At 40.4% G+C, this 25266-nt stretch overlaps 1 protein-coding gene across 1 annotated transcript in view; it reads right to left on the reverse strand.

The window, feature by feature from the left end:
- CEP85L (centrosomal protein 85 like) overlaps positions 1-25266 on the reverse strand; it is a 122129-nt gene that overhangs the window by 14004 nt on the left and 82859 nt on the right. Inside the window, exons 4-8 of the mRNA XM_049817914.1 lie at positions 21628-21749; positions 7996-8113; positions 5778-5954; positions 1263-1415; positions 846-1000 (exon numbers count right to left, since the gene is read on the reverse strand). Of these exons, the coding sequence (XP_049673871.1) occupies positions 846-1000; positions 1263-1415; positions 5778-5954; positions 7996-8113; positions 21628-21749 (725 nt within the window). The remainder of the gene's footprint in view (positions 1-845; positions 1001-1262; positions 1416-5777; positions 5955-7995; positions 8114-21627; positions 21750-25266) is intronic.

Here is a 25266-nt window from a genome sequence, read left to right on the forward strand (position 1 = left end):
CAAGGGCATGAAGAAAAAAGGCCTTTCATTGGTAAGATGGAAACAATGCGTCAACAATTTGGCTGGCAAGGTGTCCCAACCGGCTTGCCTTTCATCATGGAAACACTTTCAGACTCCTGTGGCATGCACCTTTACCCAATGGAGGGAGAGTGAACTGTAGTAACATGCACATAAATTATTAAAAATGATTCCCCTCCTTCCCTCCTCCCCCTTTTTTTAAAAATAAGTGTTTAAGTAGCTCCCCTGATCTAAAATGTACCACAGTCTCAACTGGAATGTTCTCGTGGATGTCTGCCCCATTTGTTTTTTTTATAGTTATGCAAGTTCAATGACAGCTGATTAGCTACCGCTAAATCTCCCTGTAAATACCCCGACCCTCAGTGAAAATGTAAGAAACAGCTACAGTTATTTAAATCTTTGACCCTTCCCTGATATACCCATCAGCCAATATCCAGGGAGCTTTTCCACAGCTTGTGACAGGATTACTTATCAAATAGTGAGTGCTGACAGCTTCTATACAATGCCCCTTTGCTGCACATGCTTATGTCCTCTCTCTGGTAGCAGCCTACAATGCCATTGCAGCAGTGTCCCACATCTTTAAAGAACGATAGTGAAGATTGTCCTAGGCAGACGACTCTTTTCTGTGGTATTACTTGCAACTTGACATAAATAAAAATCTTGTTGGATTTTCTATTGCATTATGCTGTCGTTCTGCACAGCAATGTATTTATGTCACAAAAAATCATTAGCATTATAATAGACTAAAAGTGCCAATAACATTAGGTCTTGACATCAGGTGGGAAAGTACACCCGTTTCAGGGCACAGCCCAAGCAACTGTTCATACCTCTGTACTGTTGTGACCAGTTCTTTTTCTTTTTTCTTCTGACACACCAGTTGCAATTCTCTCTCTCTGCACTGCGATCGGGCCTCTCCGAGCTTCTTTTCCAACTCAGTCATAGTTTCCTGAAGTTGCTTGTTCTTCTCTTCTAAAATTTGCAGCTAACACAGGTACGTTAGTCAGACATGATGCCATGTTAGCAGAAGGCCTTGCAGTTACCTTCTGTATAATCTTAGGCCCATTTCACTTATCTGAGTACGTGAATCCCTAATAGCTACAGTGCTTTCTAAACTATTGAAATACTTCTCTTCCTAAACAGATAGGGGGAAAAAAATCTATGTTGAAACAGTAAAGGATTTGACAACAGATATTAGGGAGCTTACTTGTATTTTTAAAATGTAAAACAAACTCCCTTTATCTTACCTGTTTAGTCTGCCCTTCTATATCATCCAGCGTTGGTAGGTCAGCCAGATATTTTTCTAAGGTTTCAATTCGTCTTTGTTTTTCTTTGTTTTGCTCAGACTCCTTCTGGCATTTCTTCTTCAGGCTATTAATATATCGGTCTCTAGTTTTAAGCTAGAAGAAAGTAAGAGTACATGTTTTACGATTACAGGGAAAAATAAACCTGCTTTGGAAGCAGAGGCTGGTCACTCTTCAAGAATTGTACTCTCAGCTGCATGAACGGGTTGGTTAGTGCAGAAAACAAAACCAAAGAATGGTTAATCCCAGCAGCTCCAAGTCATAGACCCACACAGGACCTCAAACCACAGTTGCTTCACCTCTACCCAGAATACTCCATGTGCCTTGCAAACTGAAAACATGAACAGTTCAAAAGTTAAAATATTTTTAATTTTTTCACCAATGGAGATGTTCATATGCAACAAATAGTCAGGAAATACTTTAGTCCATCCTCTTCCTCTGGCCTAGGAAAACAACTTAAAACACAGGGACCAAGAACTTAACCCAACAATAACTGGAGCCAAAAACCTGACTTCGATGCAATCTGACAGTTACATCAGAGGACATCAGAACAGAATACTGGCTTTCTTAAAAACCTTTTCTACAGGCATCTTAATTGTCCATCAGTCTGCAAAAGGTTTTTTACATAGTGTTATCTTTGTTTGCATTCCTGGTACTTCACTTTATTATCTAGGTCAAAAAAGTGGGAAGGAAGGCAGGAAAAAGAGTATTTTCCAGTTGTAGTCAAATTTAATGAAAACCAGTACCTCTATTGCTTGAACTAAGGTGTAGTAATTCACAGATAACAAACACTTGTCACTAGAGTAAATGCTAAATGTACTTTTATTTTGGTGCTACAGACATCCATCTCACTGAGAAATAAATATGTGACACTGCCAATGTCAGAGCTCAGTAACAGGGCCTATCCAATCCTATATCCTATCCTATTGTATTCCTATATCTGGAAAGTTTTTCCAGAGATTGCCTTCTATATGGGCCACAAAACAGAATTGCCAAAAGGCCGGAAATCTTTATATCTTTTATTTTACCAACACCTCAAAACCAAACAAAGTTTTCAGGCTGCTTTAAAATCTTTCTGATTAGACAAAGCCCAAGTAAACCCCACGTTCAGTAAAGCAAAGTCGCAGCTCAGCCATGACCTTTTGCCACAATACGTGCTTCAGAACCACATGTTCCTCCCTGGCCTCCCCACTTCCCAAGCCTTAAGGCAGCGATATAAATATGCACACGTAAGCCAACGTTGCACATTAAGAATTGCCAGGAGTCCGACTGTTAGCTAAGTTAATCCCTTCCTTCTGTTTCTCACATACCACTAAGAATGACAAGTTGACCAGTCAGAATACTCCCGTACTTGTGCAACACACATTACATGGTTTCCAAATCTTCTTGTCCTGCATATACACCATAGGGAATTTAATCTGCTGCAACCTCTCTCCTTCTAATAGCTACCGTGTTTGCCTTGGGATTCCTTGCCTTGGGATGACTTTGTTGGGGCAGGAAAAAAATAGGAAAGCTCATGCCTCTTGGCAATTAAATATTAAAAGCGAGGCCACAGGAATCATAGGGGAGAATGCTACTACAAGCTATCAGCAGTACCTTACAGGACTCCTTCACAATTACCTACAGCAGAGGGAGAAGGAGCAGCCAGCAGGGTACAGGTGTCTGAACTGAAGCATTTCCAGCCCAGCAGTCCAATTTCCAGATTAAATGCCTCAGAACTAAAGTGAGGGCTGCAAAATCTGTAGATGCCACGAGGCACATTCATGCCTAACATAAGGAAAAGGAAGAACCTAGGCATTCGTGACACGGACACTGGTAGAGAGCACTGCAGTATCTACCTTAGCAGGCGCTCTCAGCTGGGAAGCTGTGAGGAGCTGCCACAACTACTGGCCAGCATCGACAGGGAAGCTTTTTCAGGCTTCTGAAATTTCAGTGCAGTCCTACACTGACTACACATGGAGCCTAGGGGAAAAACCCCTTCTCTTCAGGCACCAGAACTATTCAGAAGGTGGTACAAATACTCCCTTGCTTGGTATGTCTGCACGGGGCAAAGACAGGTATGATGCCAGCAGTGAACGAAGAGCAACTCTGATCTCTGCTGGCCCTGCAGTTTCTCAAAAGGAAAGCATCAAGTACACCCACCCTAATGTTAGAAGGGACACAGTGCTTCAGAACAAGAGGCCTTCTAGCCCGATACCTCATCTCCAACAGCAGCCACAAGCAGATGTCTGTGGTAAGGAAAGAACAAGGAAAGCACATTTTTCCAGCTTCACCTCAGGGGCTCTCCTGAGGCAGTTACTTCTGTGCCTTTAGAACAAGGCAGCACTTCCATGAACTCACCCATTTTTTTAGCATCCACAACAGCCTTCAGAGAGACATCTACAGGTTTGCTATAGAGAACTGGCACGAGGAATCGGCCCCTTTTGCTGATCATGAACTTGGCTCCTAGAGCTTCACTAGATGTTCCCTCGTTCCTGCAACAGGAGCTGCAGTGAGGAGTTGACTGCTCTTTGTCCCTTCCAGGCTGCTTGTGGCTCTGCAGACTCCATCACGCTCCCCTCCAGTCACTTATTTTTCAGGTGTGAAGATTTAATTATTCCTCCTGTGATTTTTGGATAGATAGCTGCTTTGTTGCCCTTCTCTGAACCTTTTCCAGTTCCAGTACATCCTGGTTTCATGATGAAGGAGACCTTCCTAGACTTCTCACCACGGACAAAAGATGCTCAAGGAAATGGGAGTGTTCTTTATGTTTTCTTTCCTCCCACCTACACTGAACAGTCACAGCTTGTCCCTTATTGTCAAAAACATACCATCTGTACACTGTATTTAAATGTTGTATGTTAAAAATTCCCATGTAGGAAAAGATAATATTATTTGCAAAAGTGGGGCAGACAGAAGTAGAAATGTATGCCAGCAACCTTAACCTAAACTTCCTATATGTTCTTTTAACATACACTTACAAGCAAAGCTCACCTGAATGTTAACAAAATTTTCCCCGCTCCCTGGCCAAATCTGGCTTTGGGCTGAAAACACTTACCCTCTCTGAAGAGGCAGGCATGCACTCAGAAATAACCCTAGCACAGCTACTGGCAACAATCCCTCTGATCAGCACAGAAATCGTATTTTTGTCCCCTAATATCAGCCACTGACCCAGGACACCACGCCTTTGGGCTCTGGGCTGATCTCCCTGCGAGCACAGCAGAGGAACTCCAGAGACAGCTGTCCCCAGGCTCAGCACCCAGCCTGCTGCTCGGGTTCCCAGCCTGCCACATCCCTGCGGGAACACAGCACAGCTCCTTCCTCCATCCGCAGCCTTCCCTCAAACACTAATTTTATTACAGAAATATATTCTCCCTCCCTGCCCTTTTTTCCTTCGTTCAGTGCACAGAACGGATGGGTGTTAAGGGGTGAATCGGGACTGTGCAGTGAATCGGGCTCCTAGCTACAGAGCATCCCGCTGACACAAGCGCTGCTGCATGGGTCCTCGTCACTGCCACCACCTACAGCAGCAGCTCCTACACAGCGAAGAACACAAGCAGTAAAAGCTGAGACAGGAGGAAGCAGCAGCATCCAATTTCTGCCCTTCCTGAATGTTCCCCTTAGTGAAAAGCATACTGCAGGGTTCACAGGAAATGGTAAGGCAGAATTGGAGATGAATTATGCTTTCTTCTTCTTCTTCTTCCCACCTGCCACTTCACTGTATCATACTGCTCCTACCCCCTGAACCTGCATGAATAGAAATCTAAGCCCAGTATTAAGGCCCAGTGATAAAAGAAGAGAAGGTAAGAGTGACAATGTATCCCTAAAACATTAATTAGGAACCACTTGGTCAATGGCACATTCCTTGCAATCAAGGAAGGCTATCAGGACATTCAAAACTACCTCTGGGTATTGCTTCAGCCTCCAAAGAAACCCCTTGTCAAAACGTTCCAAGAACACAGCCATCTAAGCCTCTTCCTTGCCTCAGACTAAAGCCTACTCTGCACATCCTAGCAAAGCTACAAGAGAATCACTCCTGCTGAGTAGACACATACAGGCTGGGACATGCATCTCAAAGCACGAGGCTGCATTTACAAGCCACGCTGAAAATAGGGATTTCATTTTCATATCCTATGTTTTTAAATGATACTTTATTTACTGTAATAAACACTTCAAACTACACGAATTCTTAGAGCTGAGCAGCTTTTCTTCAAAGCGAGTTTAACTTATACCTGGTTAAAATCATCATCATGATTGCCGTTTCATCTAGTATCACTTTTTAGGACATAGTTGCTACAAGTTTAGATTTATCCATTGTCAACACCTACAATCACTAACTATCAATTTTTCTATCACAGAGAGTTTAGCTACCTTCTGAAAATAGCTCAGCAACTCACATACTAAGTTGTTTTCTAGCAAAAAACCCATACACTGCTATAGCAGTGTCAAAAGGAAATTTGGAACATGAAAGACACTTACTTTCTCCTCCATCTTCTTTTTTTCCTCACTAGATTTGTTTGAAATTTGCTTTACAAATTCAGTGAGTTGTAATTCCTTATTCTCAGCTGCTGCAATCTTTCGCTCAAGCTCCTCAAGGTGGGATGTTGATCTTTCTGAAACGTGAGGTTGCAGTGGTGTGCTCTCATACTGTGGTTGCTTACAAAGAGAAATAAAATAATCACACAAATGAACACACACATACCACTGTATACTTGAGCAGCACAGCAGAAAACACTCCTGCATTTCTTTCCACTGTCAGGAAGGGTGGGGTTTGATTTTTCAAACATTAAAATATGTAGTAACAGCATGTATTTCAGGAATCTGGAGCAAAAAAATAAAGAAGCTGGACACCTTCACATTCACAACACGTGCAAACAAACATTGTGGGGCCACTTTCCCTGTCAGATTTATGGAAGAGGTGTGACTTCTTCCAAAAGAAACCCCTGAAAATCCAAACAAAAAGTGTTTTCAAAACAAATCACTGCCACTGCATTATCATACCATACCCTAGGAAGAAAAACACTCTATAAAATGGCTATGAATATATTAAAGTAAAAGGTGCTCCAATCTCAAGATCCTTCTAAAGCAGAACATTAGTACTAATCAAACCTTAGAGCTATCATACCTGAGGTGCAGAATGGTGCAGGAACAAGCCTGAGACTACAGCTACAATCAGAAGGCAGGCCTCCTACCTTCTGTCCTGCATACCAAAACCCTCTTCCCTTTCCATTTCATGCAATTCAATATTACTCTTCTACCTCCACTACCCACAGACAGGCACAAAATGGAAATCAACTGCGTGTGGGATGAAAAAGGAGATGCATCCCATTAGGCTTTCAGTTTCAAGATTCTTTTAATAACATAAATTGGTATCTTTAAAGAAATTATACAGACAGAATTCTTAACTAGTAATATTCCTTCAGCAAAGCATTAAGAGATATTAAAACCTTGATTAAGGGAGATTTGCATTTGTAAGTTAATCTTATAGAAGGCACACAAATCAAGCAGAAATCCTAATACATTATAAACTTTTTAAACTCTTTAAATTATGAAAGATGAATGCATCTGCTGCTTTATTTGAAGTGTGCTATGGTATACTAAGATATGCACACTAAAATTTCAGTTTCTGCAGTAATTTTTTTTTTTCTTTTTCAAAAAAAAAATCTTGATCAAGACAGAATTTTAAAGTATTTTCTAAAAGAACTTCTGGAAGTGCCAAAAGCCACATTCCTAGATGTCTGAAAAAGTTTCTGAATACCTAACTTCACACTGAGGCTCCACTTGAATTTCTCTCCTGTCCCACACAAACCAGATTCTCACCTGATGAATAGCTGTATTACTCCAAGGACATAATTAACGTCACGCTGAAGTACACTAGCTAAGATCCTGGTGCAGTGTTTGTGACAGAAAAAAAGGAAATAAAAGAGGGACAGAAAAGCTATTTCTCTGCATATGGGCCTTTGACATTCTCTTTCTGCATTGCCTTTTAGATGTGCTGAGGTCTGGAGATGGAGTTTGTGTACTACAATGGGGTAGCAGCCACAGTCCTCAAGCTGATCTGCACTTCGTGGTTAGCCTATGCTACCTCATCCTTACACTTTCTCGTATTTGTGCTAGTTAGATAAAAATTAGGACAAGTATGCCCAAAATACCACCATGCGTTCCTTTTCAGACTAAGTGTTCCCTAGGAGCACTAATCCATACCCTTTTCAGGTGTCTTGTGCAAAGGTATTCCACCAGTCTGTCTGCCTTCTCACTTCTCTTCCATCTAAGTCTATCTAACCACTCCTCTGGGTACTGCCTCCTTCTCCTCTTCAGAAAAACCTCCCATTAGTTGTTTTCAGATACTCTCTTATCAAACTACTTTATCTTCAAATAGCTCCCTGTATAACTGTGCTGCACACTGTTAAACCCTTATGCCTACCATGTCACAATCCCTTGTTCTTATCCCATTTTTATCAGATTTCAAAACAAGTATGTACAAAATGTTAATATAACTTAGTTCTCTCCAGATGTAAGGTAAACACCACCACTTAAGAGGGTATTCTCCTCTATACTATTTATAGCTATACAATTACACAACCACCAATAATCACAAAAGCTCTACATTTTGGCCTGCAGTAAATTGTGAACATGCCTTCAGGTGTTCGTTACTGGGCAATGGAAAGCTTTGCTGAACGAAAAATATCCATCCTACCTGCAAATTAGTCATGTAAGGTTCTTCACAGTTCACAAGATGGCTTAGTCTTGCATGTTGAGCTCGTAATTCATTCTCCCTTATCTTCTGATGTAAATTGTTAATTTGCTGCTTTTGCCTGTAATACACAGATTTGATTTGAAAAGGAATGGAACAGAGGTTAAGAAAACACAGATCTTAAGACTTATACTGAAGAACACTGTAAAAATGCCATTTGACTATCCTGGATCTACATTAGCTGTGGACTTTTTCCCACCCCAGCCAGACTGCAACTATTCTAGTTTACCACTAGAACTGGAATCCCATCGGGATATGAGCTATTAAACTACAGTTGCCATTTATCTTTCACTTAAGCATACCCCAAAGGGTTTGTGCTCAATTGGCAATAATAAGCAAATCTTGTAGAAGTACGACTTGAAAACTCATATCAATTTTGTGGGGGTTGAGGGAGGCTTCTGTTGTCATTTGCTCCTAGAGCCAGAAGTATAAGCAGGAAAAAGCATAGAGAAAGCAGAAGGAAAACAAACAAAATTCACGCCTTCATTTTACCTGGACTTCTCCTGCTCAGCCCCTCTTTCTTTGCCAGAGCTGACTTTTGACACAAGTTAAAGAGATTTACAAATCAAGCGGAACAGAAAGAACTTAAGAAGAAAAAGTCATTATATAAGATAGTCAGGATGGCTTTCCTGCAAGGTTGTTTTTTTGGTTTTGGGAGGTTTTGGGGGGTGTGTGTGTGTTGGTTTTTTTAACTTTGCTTAAGACTTTCTCAGACAACTGCTTTACATAAGATGTACCCTACCCCTAGGGTAAAATGCCACAGTGCATACTAAACCAGAATTAACCTCTTACACCAATCGCTTGGCCAGTGTACAGCAGAAACAGTATCGCTATTATATCACTACTTAATTATATCACAAATTACATCACTGTTTCAATCATGACTGCATTTGAACTAGCACGACTGCAGGGCAAATATAAGCCAGGTCTCAGCCCCAGCCCCGTGAGGCGTCTGTACTCTCTACAGAGCAATGGGCACCTCAATAACTGACTCCAGAATGGAGTTGTCTGCACCCTTCAGAAACACACACAGAAACCTTCTCAATAAACCTAAACCAAATTTTATGCACTCCTTCAATTTCCCTTTTTCCTTCTTTTTTATACTAGGACATATTTGCACGCAAGCATGGAACTGTTCCTCAAAGCTTCACCTCTAAGCATGCAGTATGATTGGCTTTTCTGGAAACGATACTGCTGAACCGAGATGACTAAACCCAGTCTTAAGAGGAGATAAATGGCAAATACAGGTTAACTTGAAGACCTGCCTGTGCACACACTGGAAAAGCAAGTCCTCTGAAAGTACACAAAAAGATCAAAGTTGGTTTGCTTTTTTTTAAAATTTGGGAGGGCTGTGTTTAGGAAGAGCATCTCAGATACGTTATCATGAGTATACAAAATATATATTATACAACCTATAAACTAACACAAAAGATGTAGTAGTCAAAAAGATGCCAACTGCAAATTTTAAGAGGAAAAATAAGATGCAAAAACCCAATTAAAGAGGATATTTTAGCCACATACATTCTCCTAGCTAGACATCAGCCAACTGTATCCCAATTATTTGGTTTACAAGAGGAATTTAATATTTCAAAAATAGTGAATACGTTACAAAAACTTTTAAGCTATACACATTGCAGAAGACATGATACATGTCTACAGAGTATCTTTTTTATGTTTCCCTATTTTTATATCTATAAAGAATAGCAATGAATGGAAAAACAGTATAAACAGGCTGCGATTTGGTAGTACCTTAAGAACAATTAATTCAATGCAATTCATGAAACGGAGCAACTGAAAGCTTTTACGTGACTCTATTGCAAGTCTTAAAATATTCTATATCACCTCAGGTGATTTTGAGGCTTCCCTCTTCCATTCCACTATCTGGATGGAACAAGCTTGTACAAATATGAAAGGAATATGTATCACTGAAAGACTTTGTATAGTTCTGGTTGACATCTGTACAATAGCACTACAAACAAAAAGCTTCAAACATTTTGGAAGAAGCAGATTTGAAGATTAGGTAAAAGAATATGCTCTTAACTTGTACCAGACCTTATATGAGCCCAAGAGCTTGTATAATCATATGAGAAAATATAAAGCCTTTATGACTTCTGTGCATGCTTGGTCATGGATACCAGAATTATTTCGTATGAGTCGTCTTAACCTACAAACAGAAGTCATTTTTCATTTCTTATCACCTTATTACTTACTAGACAGATCTATTAAAATATCTTTGCCCCATGTGTTTTAAAATTATTTATCCATTTGTTACTTATCCCTTGAAGGCACTACGTGATTTTCTGTTTGTGGCTGATTTTATCTTAGCAATGCCTTCCTTCACAGGCAGGATTTCAATAGCCTAAACTAAACACGAAAGCCTGGAGTAAATGTTTTAAAATATTTTTGAACTTCCAGTGTAGTTTGAACTACATTACCATATTTCCTTTCATAATCCTTTCCCTACCCTACCAAAGCCCTGCAGGAAAAAAGGTAAGACAAATTAATACGTGATGAAACAGAGCTGCACTAGCAGAGTGTAACTAGCTTGCTTCTTTTCAGTCTGCAAAGCATGAAACTCTCCACTGTTACAAAACCTTGCCAACAAAACACACCATAGAAATGTCTTAAGGCTGTGTAGATCCCACACGACTTCTTCACATAACTGCCTCTCTGAAAATATCATTAACCTCACAGCACCCAGAAACAAAAATTCTGAGAACAGCCCGGCAGTCACAAGCAGAATAGAAGATAAACACCATAGAAACATATTTACTATTTACATACAATCCTATAAGTCTTTGGAGACTTCATACCAGATGCATTTTATCACTGATGTTCTCATATGCTAAGACAGTTTTAATCCTCTGTTAGCCCACAGCTGTTACTATTAATCCGCTGCATAACCACAGGCTGTGAGCTTTATTTAAAGGGAGTGTAGAAAGTTCAAATGCTCTCACAGACACAGCTCGTGTATTATGGCAGGAACACTGTCCCCAGAAGCCTCCCTATGACCAATCAATCATCCCAGCATTTTCAAAAAAAAAAAAAACAACCCCAAACCAACCAACCAACCAACCTTCAGCATTTAGGCGCTTTCAAGTTTCTGGTCAGATACATGGTAACTGCCACTCTGGGTAGGCCAAAACCAGATATAAATAATCCTGAAAATGAGGGATTTTACCTTCTAGACAGCAATGCTACTCTCACCTTGTATGTTTATACATACAATGTTTATAACCCCGTGTGCATCCTGCCTGTTTGCCGAGCGCCAGACTAGAGCATACTGAAATTCTCTAACTGTTGGCAAACTCTACTCCACTCTTCCCTTTCTCCCATCAGCTGCTAGCACTGTCAGGTCTCCCCAGTGGGTCAAGATGTTTTTAAAAAAAAGATTAAATTAACTCCCCCTCCCTTCCCCACCTCAACACTGGAGTTACACAGCTGCACTGCATCACTCTGACCTACTCCTTTTCCTGTAACTTCCAACATAGGAATTTCCAATCACTCCGTCTTACACAGGACTCGGATTTCCAGACATCCAACTCCTCACCCTTTTGTGATTCCAGAAGCCATCCGCGTATGAGTGGGTGCAGGCTGTGGCCTGAGCTCAAGGCATGGGGTAACCTGACAGGAGCCCACTCTTGAGACTTGCGTTTCCAGAAACCAGACCCGTAGCTCACACAACCAGGTTCAGGGAAAATACTGTACCTAGGTACCATGGAAGCTGCTCTCCTTCACAAATTCCCCATTTTTTTTCCATGAGTAAGTGTTACAATTCTATGTTGATGGCAAAGTAAAGGTTATTGGCATATTATGTGACCGTCACAGGACTTCTCACATGGTTTCATTCAGCTCTTTTGTCCAAAAAGTACGTACTCTATTTAACTTCAAGCGTCTGTCTTGACACACCCCTTCCCCTTACACTCAAACTTAAGGAGACGAGGAGGCAATGCCCTGCTCTAAAGTCATCAACCAACCAAAGGGACTCAAAAGGGGAGAAACGTTTGTTCTGTTTCTTAAAATAATTATTTTAAAGAGTCACAAAAGGCAGGAATGAAAAACATCCTTCTGGGAAGGACATGTAAAAGTGTTCCTTATTTACATTGATGTTTCAGAAGAAAATGTCATTAAAAGATGTATAAACTTTTATTCTTCTATCCAATCGAGACAAACATGGCACTAATTGTTTTCACAAACACTTCTAGCACAAATCTTTCCAGCTGTCCCTCAAGGTATAATATTGTCTTGAGGAATGGAGGGTGGCAGTGCAGAAGCAAACAGACAAAAAGAGAACTGAAACTCCTTTTGAGCTAGAAGATTGTCTGGTACATAGTCAATCATTGCAGTTATCCACAGAAGAGCTCTGCACTGAAGACACTGTCTTGTATTTTTCTTCAGATACCACAATCTTAAGGCTTTTTTTCCTCAGAAGCAACCTGCTTGTTATATTTTCATTATCTTTATTATTTCTTCTTCTAAAAATTTCACTGATACTCTGGACTATGCCTTTTCACCCCATTTTTTGAACCTCCAGCCATCATTTATAAATATCCTGAGATCAAATCCTCCCTGTGCTGCTCCCAGGTACATTCTTTCCGAGGGAACTCAGCCGAAGTGAGGGGTTCAACATGCATGACTCAAGTGGTAGCTATGCACTCTCTATGGTCCCCTATAAGCCGCTCTTTTGTCCCAATTCCCACACGATAGTTATTCAGATGCTAGCTAGATTATTTACAGAAAACTACTATTTTCACAAAGTAATCACTTTGGCTTACTTCCAGGTCTTGTAAAACGCACGCATCTTTTGTTCCCTTTTCTTCTATTTTGTCGAGCATTCTTTATTTTTGTAAACAAAATTTCAAGGCTTCAGTTGTGTTTTACTACTGCAGATCAATGACACTTTGTAAGGAAGGAAAAACTAAAAACCTGTCATGGCAGATCGTACCGTTCTCTTGCCTTTCCCAGAATTACCAACTATTATCTGCACACAAACTGCTGGCGCTAGAGACTAGGCTACCCAAGATGTTGATTCTGTGTAATTATTTTTATGGCGTTTAAGGAGAGTAGTTCTCCTTATCTGACTTCCTGCCTGCCACAGATACTACCATTCCCACACAGTAACCTCTGTGCTGAGCCCAGCAATTTGAATCAAACTGAAGCACGTCAATCCTCAGGAAGCTGCAAGCCCACACTCAAGGAACTGAAACTAATGAAGTGACATATGCCAGCGTGGTTCTGCCAGGTTTCTGCCAATGAACGTCCTTTGCTGTAGAAGAAAGCAAAAGCCCTCGATCCTGAACACCACTATGTTTGGGGTGAAAGTCAGTTCTAAGCATCAAGCGTACCAGAAGGGTGGTTCAGTAAATCCAGCTCAAACTTCTATCTTTCTGATGCTAAGGGGATGGGGGGGGAAAAAGTAAATCCCAGAATACTTTCAACCAATTACACACCTAAGGAAAAAAACCACTCTTTTTAAGCCCTTGCAAACAGCAAAACAGCCCACCAGCTATCCTCTTCTCTTGTAACGACCATTAGCGTGCCCTAACATCAAGTACCTGTTTCTAGCTTGCCTAAAGCCAGGTCTGTAAATAAGCAGCTCACTTTCAGTTGGTATATGCAGATGACGAGAGGCAAATGCGCTTACACTGTGCTGCCCTATCTGTTTGGGGAGAGGCTGTTGGTGTGGCTCTTGTGCCCTGGGCATCAGCTCTCAGCACCTCACCGGATCACAGCCCCCTGCCCACCCACCCCTCATGCTCCCTCGTGGGGCTGGAAGGGAGAGAGCAAAGCGAGAAGTTACTGGGGTTGACGGAGCTGTGGGGTAAAAAACAGGGACAGTCTTGTGGTAATATGAACAATGCTGGTCCTGAGCAAAACTGTGGGGCTGGTCCCTGGAGCTGGGGCCCTGGAACGATGCTGAAGGTGAGGGACTGACTAGGGAGAGCTGGTGAGGAGGAGAGGCAAGAGTCCAGGCAGCACTGCTGCGGCTCGCCTGCCCCTCCACGGCACACCGTGGGTTCCAGCCACAGCTGGAACAGGGACCTCCACTGTGACCCGCTCTGGCATTGCTGTGCAATCAAGAGAGTTAGTGCTCTTCAGCACATCAGTGAAGGGAGAAAAGCCGGCCAAATATACGGGCCTCAGAGAGAAGAGCATCACCTTGCTAGGACATATGCATTCAAAGGTCAGACTCAGAAAACGCTTAAAGGCGGGCTAGGGAATGACCAAAAAAGGCTTCACATGTGCGTTTCAATTACGGGTCTCCTAAAATTTGCAGTCTCTCTGCCCACGGACAGTAAGGGGCTGCTTGTGGTGGTGCATATTCCCTGTGCCACTATTCTCTGCAGACAAACATGGGGAAGACAACATGCTGTGCCCCGTGAAATGGCACCCAAGCTCCCCCCATCCTGGATGACTGTGATTCTACTTACAAAGCTGGCTAGAATCCAGAGGAAAACTACTGGTGCCACTTGACTCTAACTGAATCCGTTTAAATGAGCAAAAAGAAAGTTACAGCCATAAGAGAGAAGTATCAATTGGGGTGGGGGGGGTGGGGGTGGGGAGCAGATCTCAAATTTGATTAATTTGTAGTTCTGTCCTTTAGCTCAAACAATCTGCTTTGAAAGCTCAAGTTAGCACAAAGGATGTGAGAGAGCAGAGAAGAGCACTCAGCTCAACATCCACAAGCCTGGACTGTCTTCAGAGACCAGCATTAATAATAAATACACTGCTTAATATACAAATTGCTTCTCCCTATGTCTCAAAAACATTAGTATGACATAACTGACATTCACATCATTTTCTCATATTCAGACAGGACAAGCAAACTGTGGACACGTGCTTACACAGACACTAATATATGCATTCATCTGGAAATAAACCACATTTTCTTCAACGTAGGACCAACTCATCTGTTCTCCATAAACCCATCTTACCCCTCACTTGCTCTAACATGAAAGAGCCTTTAGGAACCCACATCTGTCAGAAAAACACTTCCTTCCCTCAACTTTTAAGAGGCTTAAAATAGTGTAAATCTAAGCCCCGCACTACAAGTCAAGATACAGGTCCAATATCTTCAAACACTTCAGGACTTTAGAGCAGAGCTTCCTCCACCGCAGGAGGGACACTAGTAACTTCATAATAAATCAAATTACAATTGATGCTTACCTTCAAAAGTCATGAGTTAACAAGAAAGAGTTGCTTTTGGTGAAAATGCCTGAGCATATTTCCTCAGAATTGGGATGCAAAGTAAAATGTAAACCGGATCCTTCTGTATTACAAATGTAATTTATTCCACACTGCAGTTGGAGGTATGCTGCTTTGTTTTGTTGCTTAAGAAGCTGGATACTAATTTTTATATCCCTTTGTTTTAAAGCCATGATCTCTTGGGACCACAAGTCCAGACGTGCAGAGGACTGATAGGGAAAGAGATCAGCAGTAAACAAAGTCCTAAAACCAATGTGAATACATTTTCTGTAATTTGGAAGATAATGACAAAGAACTCCAACATCAGCAAAGATCATGAGAAAAAGTGATCTCAAATTTCCTATGCAATAAAGTCTGGCTTTTTTGGTGAAATTATGAGCCTGCAGTTCAAAGTGAATACTATCTTTCCACCAGCCACAGGAGAACTTACCTTGAAGAGAAGATGGGAACACTACCTCTGGGATTCAAAAGGTGATCTCTATTCTGGATGGATTGTTATTTTTTTTAAATTACTTTTCTGAATTGCATAGAAGTTTGAAATGCTAGCCTGACCCACAGGAGGTAAGCTAGTGCTGAAGCAAGGCAGGCAAGAGCACAGTCAGCAACTGTACTCTAGTTTCTCAAATGCTCTGGGCTACTTAGTCAAGGGGGTGTGAGGCATGAGCGGGACACAGACTGCACCCTTCCTCCCACGGTGGGAGGTTTTAGACTTCTGCAGTCTCCTGACAGGATGGATACAGAGCAAGCCTTGCACCTCCCCTGCTGCTCTCAGCTCTGCCAAATACTAGAACTTCCTAAAAATATTTAGACGTACAGAATAGAGAATGGCTCGGCACCAGTTCCACAAAAAAGGATCTGGGATTGCAGCTGACCAAAACTACACAACATTGTACTGCTAAAAAGCAAACACCACACGCGCACGGCCCGAGAGAGAGACGAGCACTCAGCCGGAGGGAGGCCTCAGCTTCAGGGAAGATGTACTAATGAGGAAGAGAGAGCTCAAGGAATAACAAAAGCTACCAGAGGTCTAGAAAACATGACCTAGGAGGAAAGACTAAGTCATATTAGGAAAAGTTTTCTAATGTTCCAGCTAATTAATCACCAAACTGTCCAACCCAGAAAGGCTGTAGAACATCTGCTACTGCAGACAGCAATAGCATAGACATTCACCAGGAGTGACACCACTACAGCTTGTCCTCCCTTGGGCCCAGCAGACCTGTTAGATAGGTCCTTTCTAGTGCTACATCCTCTCATTATTGCCAAGATTTAGGTTATTATGTGAAAACTAATGGTAATAAATTCCATTTCATCTCTATTACTAGTATTCACCTCTGAAAAGGTAAAATTTAAAAGGGCTAAAATAATTACTCTGTAACAAATCTTCCTGAAAGTTTACCAGCCCAAGATACAAAAGCCTCATCCACAAGTTACCCGGGTGATCGGTGATATCAAAAAAAAATAAAATGCATCTTTTTCAAGCTATTATTGCAAGCAAAGCCTATTTTACACAGCAAGACGTGGTGAGGAGGCTCCTCGCAGCCCTACTCCTTGCACAGGACTCCCAGTTACACATGCATGTGCTCAGACCCTGGGTGGCGTAGAGCTTCAAAGCTTCCTCAAAAATGACATCAAATTATCACTCAAGTGGATATGCCAATACTGCAGATCTTAACAGACCATCCCAAATTAAGAGAATTACAGCTTTACACTAGCAGTAACATAAGCACTATCAGAGCACATGATAGTTTGATGTCAACTACTGAAGTCAGGACAATTTGACACAAGGCAAAGAAAATCTAATTCTCTTGTCCCAGTGAAAACATCTAAGCATAATTCAGCTATGGATAGAAAGCTAATGATTTAACAACTATTTTAAGAATGTAAATGTTATTATGCCCTGAGGAATGACAGCTATTCACAAAACTTTTACCTCTATATCCACCTTTCCTTAAAAAACTGTCCAAATACCCCTAAACCGTCTGGAAGAGAACACTGCATGAACAGCGTTACTCTCAGCAGCTTATGTCACATGTTCAGATATCTGGCATTTATTCACGTAACCCCCTATATGCAGTCCCTGCCAAACAAACAGTGCCAGGACCACACTCAAGACATCTACAGTGACCGGCCAGCCTCAAGAGACATTCGCAATTGTACCAAACACTGCAATTTCAGTGTTGTCAATGTACTGAACAGAGGAGCAACACAAAGAATTAAAATGTGATGTCATAATTTTCTAAACCAATACAAACACTGTTGGCTCCCTCTGGTGCTACATATAACGTAGTGTTACATACTAAACCACCAGAGAAGTAAGGCAATGATATAATCCAATTATTTTGTACAGTAGGTGACAGACATTCGAGTAATAAGTGTTACAGCAGCAGATTCCTCTTACAGACAAAATCCTTAAGTCCTTATTCACAGCCTGTACCAACAGCTGGTATGTGGAGAAAACACGACACACACCTTTAAGAAATGCCATTGTGATCCCGCGCGTGCACACGCACACCCCCCGGGCTCCCTTCCTCACACCATGTTTTCCCTTCCTAAAAGTACGGTCTCCATCTCATTTTTTTACGAGCAGACTTGAAAACCATTCTCATGCTCTAATTCATTAAATTGGCAGTGATTCCTAGAGTATTTTTAAAAAGCAAACCAAACCCACTTCTAAACCCACCCATTTATGCTGTGTACATTTATACTTAAAAATATGCATTTGTTATGCTGAACAGACTACACAAATCAAATAAATTTTTAACTAATCTATTACTAAATCTGCTGTTCACCACAGTGTATAGAATAAAAACCAAGCCACTTGTCCTATTCACAGACACAACTGGCTGTTTGGGTTTTTAAAAATTCTATTCACGGCATTGACTCTCCAGTGACACACCAAAGTATCCAAGTATGATGATTTACACTGTAAGCATTACTCCTTGAATCGTTTTTAACGACTATTTGAAACTTGCTTGCAGCTATTCTAAACTATTGGATTTCTGATGCAAAACAAGGAAATTTAATAATCTAATCTGGAAGAGCTGGATTTTTGTTGCTTTTTTATCATTGTGTGGAAAGAAGGGAAGCAGGCAGCACATTTCTCTTTCCTTCTCCTGCCTCTCCTCCCTTTTTTAGCACAATAAAGGTAGAACAGCTTAAGGATACTGCCTTATACAGAGCCTCCATTTCCTACTTATCAACAGATTTGAGCACCGCTATGCAGAACAAGGTGTGCAGTATGAAGTGACGTTAATCTTCTCCACCTCTTGGATTAGCGGAGCCCCAGTACAATTCCCAACAGAAAGGGGTTTTAACCTTAAAAAAACCTGGGTAATGACCCGGTGGTTGAAAGAGCGGCTGGTGACAAGGGCAAGAGAAGGGTGTTCCCGACGTGCTTCTTTTCATCCAGATGTTCCTTGTACCTGTCAGCCGCAAAACATCTGGGTCTGGAGCACCACGCCGGCTGCTATCCCGCTCCTCCAGCTTCCAGACAGCAGGAGGTTAACCTGTCTGTCCCAAGCTTCTGTCCCCCCAGAATTAAACAAGTCTCGCTGGCATCCTCCAGTTACCAGTTTGTAAATTCAGCATGAGATATGACTTAAGGAGACTACAGCTTTTGAAACTCCTTGAGAAACACAGGTACAAAGGGCCTTTCTCAGCAAACACCTACTACCAAACCTCAGTCAACAAAAGAATTCCTCCTCCACTTCCCGAAAGCCTAAATTCTGTAATTAACTACCACCACCTTGAATCCTAATTACCCACACTTTAGAAAACTTCATGTATTTAATTTAGGTCACTATTCCCAAGTAAATTCAAATTCTGAAGAGAAGTTTAAAGTAAGCTCAGTAAGACCAGGAGCTGGAAGACTTAGGTTTACTCCCAAACATCATTTTGACTCTCAGTGCAAGGCCTTGTGTCCCCACGTGTTAAATATGGATAATATCAAGTTTTCGCTTAGTGCCTTGAAGAAAGGTATTATTCACACTTAAGTCTTACTAATACCGCATCTAGTAAGAAATATAACATTAGTGCTTTATAATGGAGTTCTATTTCTAGGATTTTGGACAGCAGCTATGTACCATTTTCTCCATGAGTGAAACCAAAAATAGCTTTGTTTGTCATAGAAAACACTACCTCCTCTTAAAAAAACCACAAAAAAAACCAACAAAAAACTGTTGTAAAATCTTCTAAATATGCAAAATCACTTTGTAGTAATTTAAAAGAATACAAATCATCTACTTTAAATAATTTTATTTCATTTTAAAATAGTAATTTTTAAGGCAAATATTTTGCCCAAATGGAGGCTCAATATTTTTTAAAAAAGTGTCTTTTCTGTGATGAATTATTATACTGCATTATTATAATTTACAACATGCTTAACCGTAACACCAAGTGTCTCCTTAAAGGAAACTACTGTAACATCACTAAATGGTCTTTGTTTCATTTCAGTAGCTTCCAGGGTGTATTTTGCCTTTTCAGCTGAATGAAAAGCAATCATCTCAACTGACTTCTAGTCAGAAATCCAGAAAAGACTGTATTCACTATCCTTAAGTCACACAAAAGCATGACTCGTACAAAAAAAAGAACCTGCGCGCTGCCATCGGATACCAAGAAAGAGCTTTTCTTCCTCAGTGTGGACAGTATTAAGTAACATTAGCAGGCAGCTAGGTTACAAACTGCCACTTCAGAAACCTCACCCTTGACTGTAAACACATTTCCAGTGTGAGAAGAGTAAGGTGAACCGCCTTTTTAGTTGCCGTGGTGTAACAAGAGTTGATGTAGAGTGCAGAGGATGACATGCTCAGCAGAAGCACCGAACACCCCCGTAGCCATCAGGGGCACTTACAAACGCTGCGGACACCTTGGACTCCGAGCGGTGGGCTGCAGGTTATACAGCATCACTACTGATACAGCAAGCCTGAAAAAAACCCTGCAATTTAGACAGCCTTCAAGCAGCTGATGACAGAGAAGACCTAAGCAACAGTTAGGGATGTTTCCATCTCAACTGCTTATCCCCTTGAGAGATCGCCATCTCTGCAGGAAAGCTGGCAGAGTGGGACGGTGTGCCCGTGCCCTGCAGTTCGGAACTTTTGTGTACCCTTTTCAGCTGCAGAGGCAGGCAAACGCACGCTAATATGCCACATCGAACTGGGGAAGCTGATGCCAACCTTCATCGCTACAATGCCAGCAGAGGTACCGGCCAGACTGCTAGGGGACAAACACCTAAAACCACTGCAATTCCTTGCTCTGTTGCAACAGATCTTGCACAAGCATAATTCTCCTGGTCCCGAAGTAAATTATGCCCAAGTTGTCTATCTCCACCCATTAAAAGATAGGAACTGCTAGATGAAATATAAAAACATTCCTAATGGATGCCTGACATTCCTAATGGATGCCTGACATTCCTATGATCAACACAGACCTGCTTTACACAGTTCTCCTCGTGGTGTGGAGCAAAGTATCAATAAGAGGGCACAACTATTTCAAGATCAGAACAACCACTCCTCTTTCAGACACGAGCCAAGAGTTTATTATTAAAACCCAGACTAAGCCAAATGATAATTATGTCAAATATAAAAATGCCCTTCTTAAATGTCCTCCATCCAAACTCTGCAGCTCCTGATGACATCTGCTAATTTAATGTAAGCTTCATTAAGCTTAAGCCCTTTATTAAAAGCACATTTTCCTCATTAAGGCTTCATTTTATCCAAACATCAAGAAGTCCAGAAATTACTTCAGATATACTAGAAACTTAACAGAACTGAGTTGCTGCCAAGGCCTGTTTCAGATTGATAGCAATTTTAATAAGAAGTGATGGATTTACTGACATATAGATCCTAGATTTAATATTTTACTATCAGAATAATTTGTATGAGCATTTGAATAGGATTTTACCACTGAATGTTACTGCAAAGGCCAATTTCTCAAAGCTTTATCAACTGGCTTCAAGTATATTGCATTTCTGTACTTGTAATGGAAAAGAAAATCAGGGCAATGCAGTTTACCAATTTTCACCTTGCAAGTCACTTCCAAGACCTGTACAAGTGGAAAGATGCCTGATACAAAGCCCCACACTGGTAAGAAGCTAAGATGGGGAAGCTGACAGCAGAACTGGCTGTTGGTCTCACTCTCCCTTTTCCATTGCAGAGGCATTACACCCCTAAGTGAATTTCTAAATCTGTGAAAGACTTTCAGCCAGCAGCCAGTCTTCTCTCCTAACAAGGATTAGCTCCCACATATTTGTGCATAAATATTTGCTGGAACGTAACAACTTTACTGAGTAAGCAGCTCTCCTGAAAGTCAGTTTCTACATCATAGCTTTTACATCATCTAATCTAATCAATGCAGCAGGAGCAGTTTACTCACCGATCAATTACAATCTCCTTCTGTCTCAGCAGCCCCTCTTTAATTTTCATTAGAGATTCCCAGTTGCTGAAGTCCTGATAGCTGGTAGCTGGGTAACTTTGACGAGATGTTCCAGTCGGAACCTGCATAAAATAATTGTAGAATTAGCCTCCAAAACAGTAAAGGTAAGTAGCATCCTAGGTACCAGGGCATTTACAAAGTGGTTTGTTGTTTCAGAAACCTAACAGTTGTTTTTCCATTTAATTCAGATTTGCTTTATAGAAAACAATCAGATGTTTATAAACAAGTTTCTTGAAATAAACTTCAGTCCAGTATCAGTGATACAAAACTTATTTTATCATTTCTCTACTAAAGAATTCATAGCTCTGAAAGCAGTTTAAGATGAAAACCTCATCTAGAATTTAAGTACGTAATTAAGACAAACACCACAAAATGGTCATATCCTGCTGCAATTCTCGTAGTACTACAAATGAGATAGCTTGATAGCTTTAGACCTGCTGGTAACTGCAGACAACAGTTACCACTCCTTTCAGTTGTTCAGCTTCCACCTGTAACTTTGGCATATAGAGAAATTCCCCAAGATATGTGTGCGTTTAAAATACAAGACATGGGAATATAATTCTGGTTAAATTCTAACTGTTTCCAAGAATCACAGGTAAGAGGTTTCAGGTTTTCCATTCATCTTCTCAAAAGCCAGCTTTGTCCACAATAAACTGAGGACAACAGTTGAACTGAATATGAACCAACAACGTTATGGTTTGGAAGAAAAGCAAACAACTAACTGGGATGTTTAATACACATTTATACTAAAGAATATAAAAAGTATTACAAATATTTGTATCAGGAATTTACATAAGGGAAAGTTTAAGTTAGAACTTCTGTAACCAGACTGAAGGATCCCAGCATCAGCTGCCATGAGGTATCGATCTAATCTTCCACCAGTTTTTTTAATCACTGAAAAAAAGATTTTTCTTTTAATATCTGGGAGGCATCCTGGACTATGCTGCCTTTTTATGGTTTTGGAAGAGAGCAGAAGGAAAAAAAAAAAAAAAGAAAATCTGGCCTTTTTTTAAAAAAAAAGTTTATCTAGATTTTAGGATCTTTTTACTAGTATTGCTCTAAAATGTTTTAAATTTCATTTGAAATTACAATAAACTGTATTAAGACCAAGATATATCATCAACAATTAAAATTAATTTTCAGGGAATATTTCCTTTGCTTAACCAACTGGATAGCTTCAACAGTAAAATTAGTTATGTATTCTTTTTAAAAAAACACCAACAATTCTACACATTAAACACTTCATGCCAATTTCTGGCCAAAGACACACTGAAACTGTGTTCCCTGTTGGACAGTATCAAGTATTGTATCTTTATTGAAATGGCCATATTCACTGGATAAACAGTGCTTTTCGAGGAAAAGTAAAATGTGAAATAACATTAAAATTAAATTTTATTTTAAAATGTTTCACTGATTTATGACTATGGTTAATATTTCTTGTCCCATGCTGACTCATGATTACATCCCACAAGCAATAAAAAACACAGAAAACATCTGAAAATTCTCTCAACTGTAGCACCTAAAAAAAGTGCCTCATACAACTGCTTACTGAAGCATATTCTAGCTTTGAAAGTTTTGTGGGAATAAAATTTGTCACATCTGCAATTTCTAGTAAGTCAGTCCACGAAACGTATGCTTGTTCAAGGAAGTTATGTTAAAGATGGCACTGCACTCTACTGGGAGGCAAGGAATGGCAAAGTTAAGTGCTGCTTGGTTAAGATTTACCATCCATTTGTTAACATTTGCAATCAATTTAACACTTGTCTTGCTTCATTTTTCATGCACAACGATCAATATGCTTTAAAAAATCCTACATTGGTGATACCACCTTGGCTTTTTTTGGTCTGGGCAGAGGTCTAATGAAGCTTACGAAAGATACCAAGTCATGATTCTTCCTGTAAGTAATACACGTGCAGAGTCTTTAAGGATCAATGAATATAAAATTAATTTTGCCTGGGTTGCTCAATTCAGACCAGGTAACTTCAAAAGTCGTCTTTGATGCTTACAGAATACCTTCAGATTGTCACGTTTTGTTCCATATTACAATTATCCACATGACTAGCTGAATTAACAGGCACCAGCACAGAACTATTTTAGTGAAAGTCTTTTAGTCACACATGCCATGTCATGCAGTATAAAGTGACAACATCAGGAACTATCACTGTACTGTGTGTCATGAAGATTTCTCCTTTGCTTCTCCCACTACAGTGCTGAAGAATGCTTTTCTATATCCACCTCAATACCATTATGCTACAGTCAAAAAAAGAGAAAGAAACAGTCTTTAACACAGTCGGGATTAGAACCTTACTTTTCAGAGCCAGAAATTCCATCTCTACCCAAAAGAAACAACCCACAACAGTTTGACATGATAAACAGGAAATATATGGCTTTATAAAGCCAAATCTACCCATTTATTGAGAAAGGTAAATTTTGTCTTTAAGACTGAACTATAAAAACGAAGATATTAAAGACAACTCTTTAAATATGAGCCCATCTTAACTGAAAACATTTTGAAAGCCACCAGTGGTTTCTCTAGCAAGATTCTTCAAAGCAAGCCCATTACTTCAATCTAGCACCCTTGCAAACTTAATAGTTTACACTAAAATTAAAAAGAAACCCTTCAACTTTGGTACAATATATAAGTGACTATAGACGAAGTCAAATATTAAGGCTGCTGAAAAGCAAGGTAATGGGTAGGGTTGGATATTTTTTTTTTTTAAGAAATCTAATGTATATAAGGCCTCCTTAGCTGACTGACCAAGATGCTTTTGGCTTTGGAATATATTTAATCTTATTGAGTATATACCTGCTGTATATACATATGTAAAAACAAATAAAGTATTATTTTGTATTATAACTGCGCTTCAATTTGTCACTCTGAACAGATGAAAACAACAACAAAAATATTTGTTTCTGATATCATGTTTCAGCCAATTATAAAAAACAAGAATATGCTAAAAATACTTCTTAGCACTGCACAGAATAACAAGACACTTCACTCATTTAGGAGCACATGGTGTTGACTGCTCCAAACAGCTTTCTAGCTGCTCTGAACGGTGTGGTAACACACAGGTGGTCCACTTACATTCAAGTATTTTGGCTCCTAAGGACATCAAACCAAATAGTGAGAGCAAGATGCTCTTTTAGGACTCATCTACAGAAAGCCATCCACAGCTCCAAGTCCTCAACTTGAATCCTCCGCAACTACAAAACAAAATACCAGCTTGAAACACACAGCATTCTTTTCCATCTGCCCTAGAAAACACAACTATTTTTGTCGCCTGGCACCTCTTCCAAGAGTATCAGCCTCGGACTGAGAACATCTGTTCAGTTAAACAGTATCCTTTGCACAGTGGCGTCCAAAGGTCCTCACTGGCTTGTTTTTTGACAAGGGCTTAGCCTTGACTTTCACGACCTGGCAAGCCTTCAAGTCACTGTTGAGGCACAGCTAGCTGCTGGGAAAAAAAATAAAATAAAAAAAATCTTTGCTGTACTAGCCTATATGCAAATATTTATTGCTGGAACACACATTGCTGACTGATTCCATCATGTTTCTTAACAGTGGGAAAAATAATTTTT

Source organism: Accipiter gentilis, chromosome 15 (genome assembly GCF_929443795.1).
Source record: "Accipiter gentilis chromosome 15, bAccGen1.1, whole genome shotgun sequence".
NCBI classification, from domain to species: Eukaryota; Metazoa; Chordata; class Aves; order Accipitriformes; family Accipitridae; genus Astur; species Astur gentilis.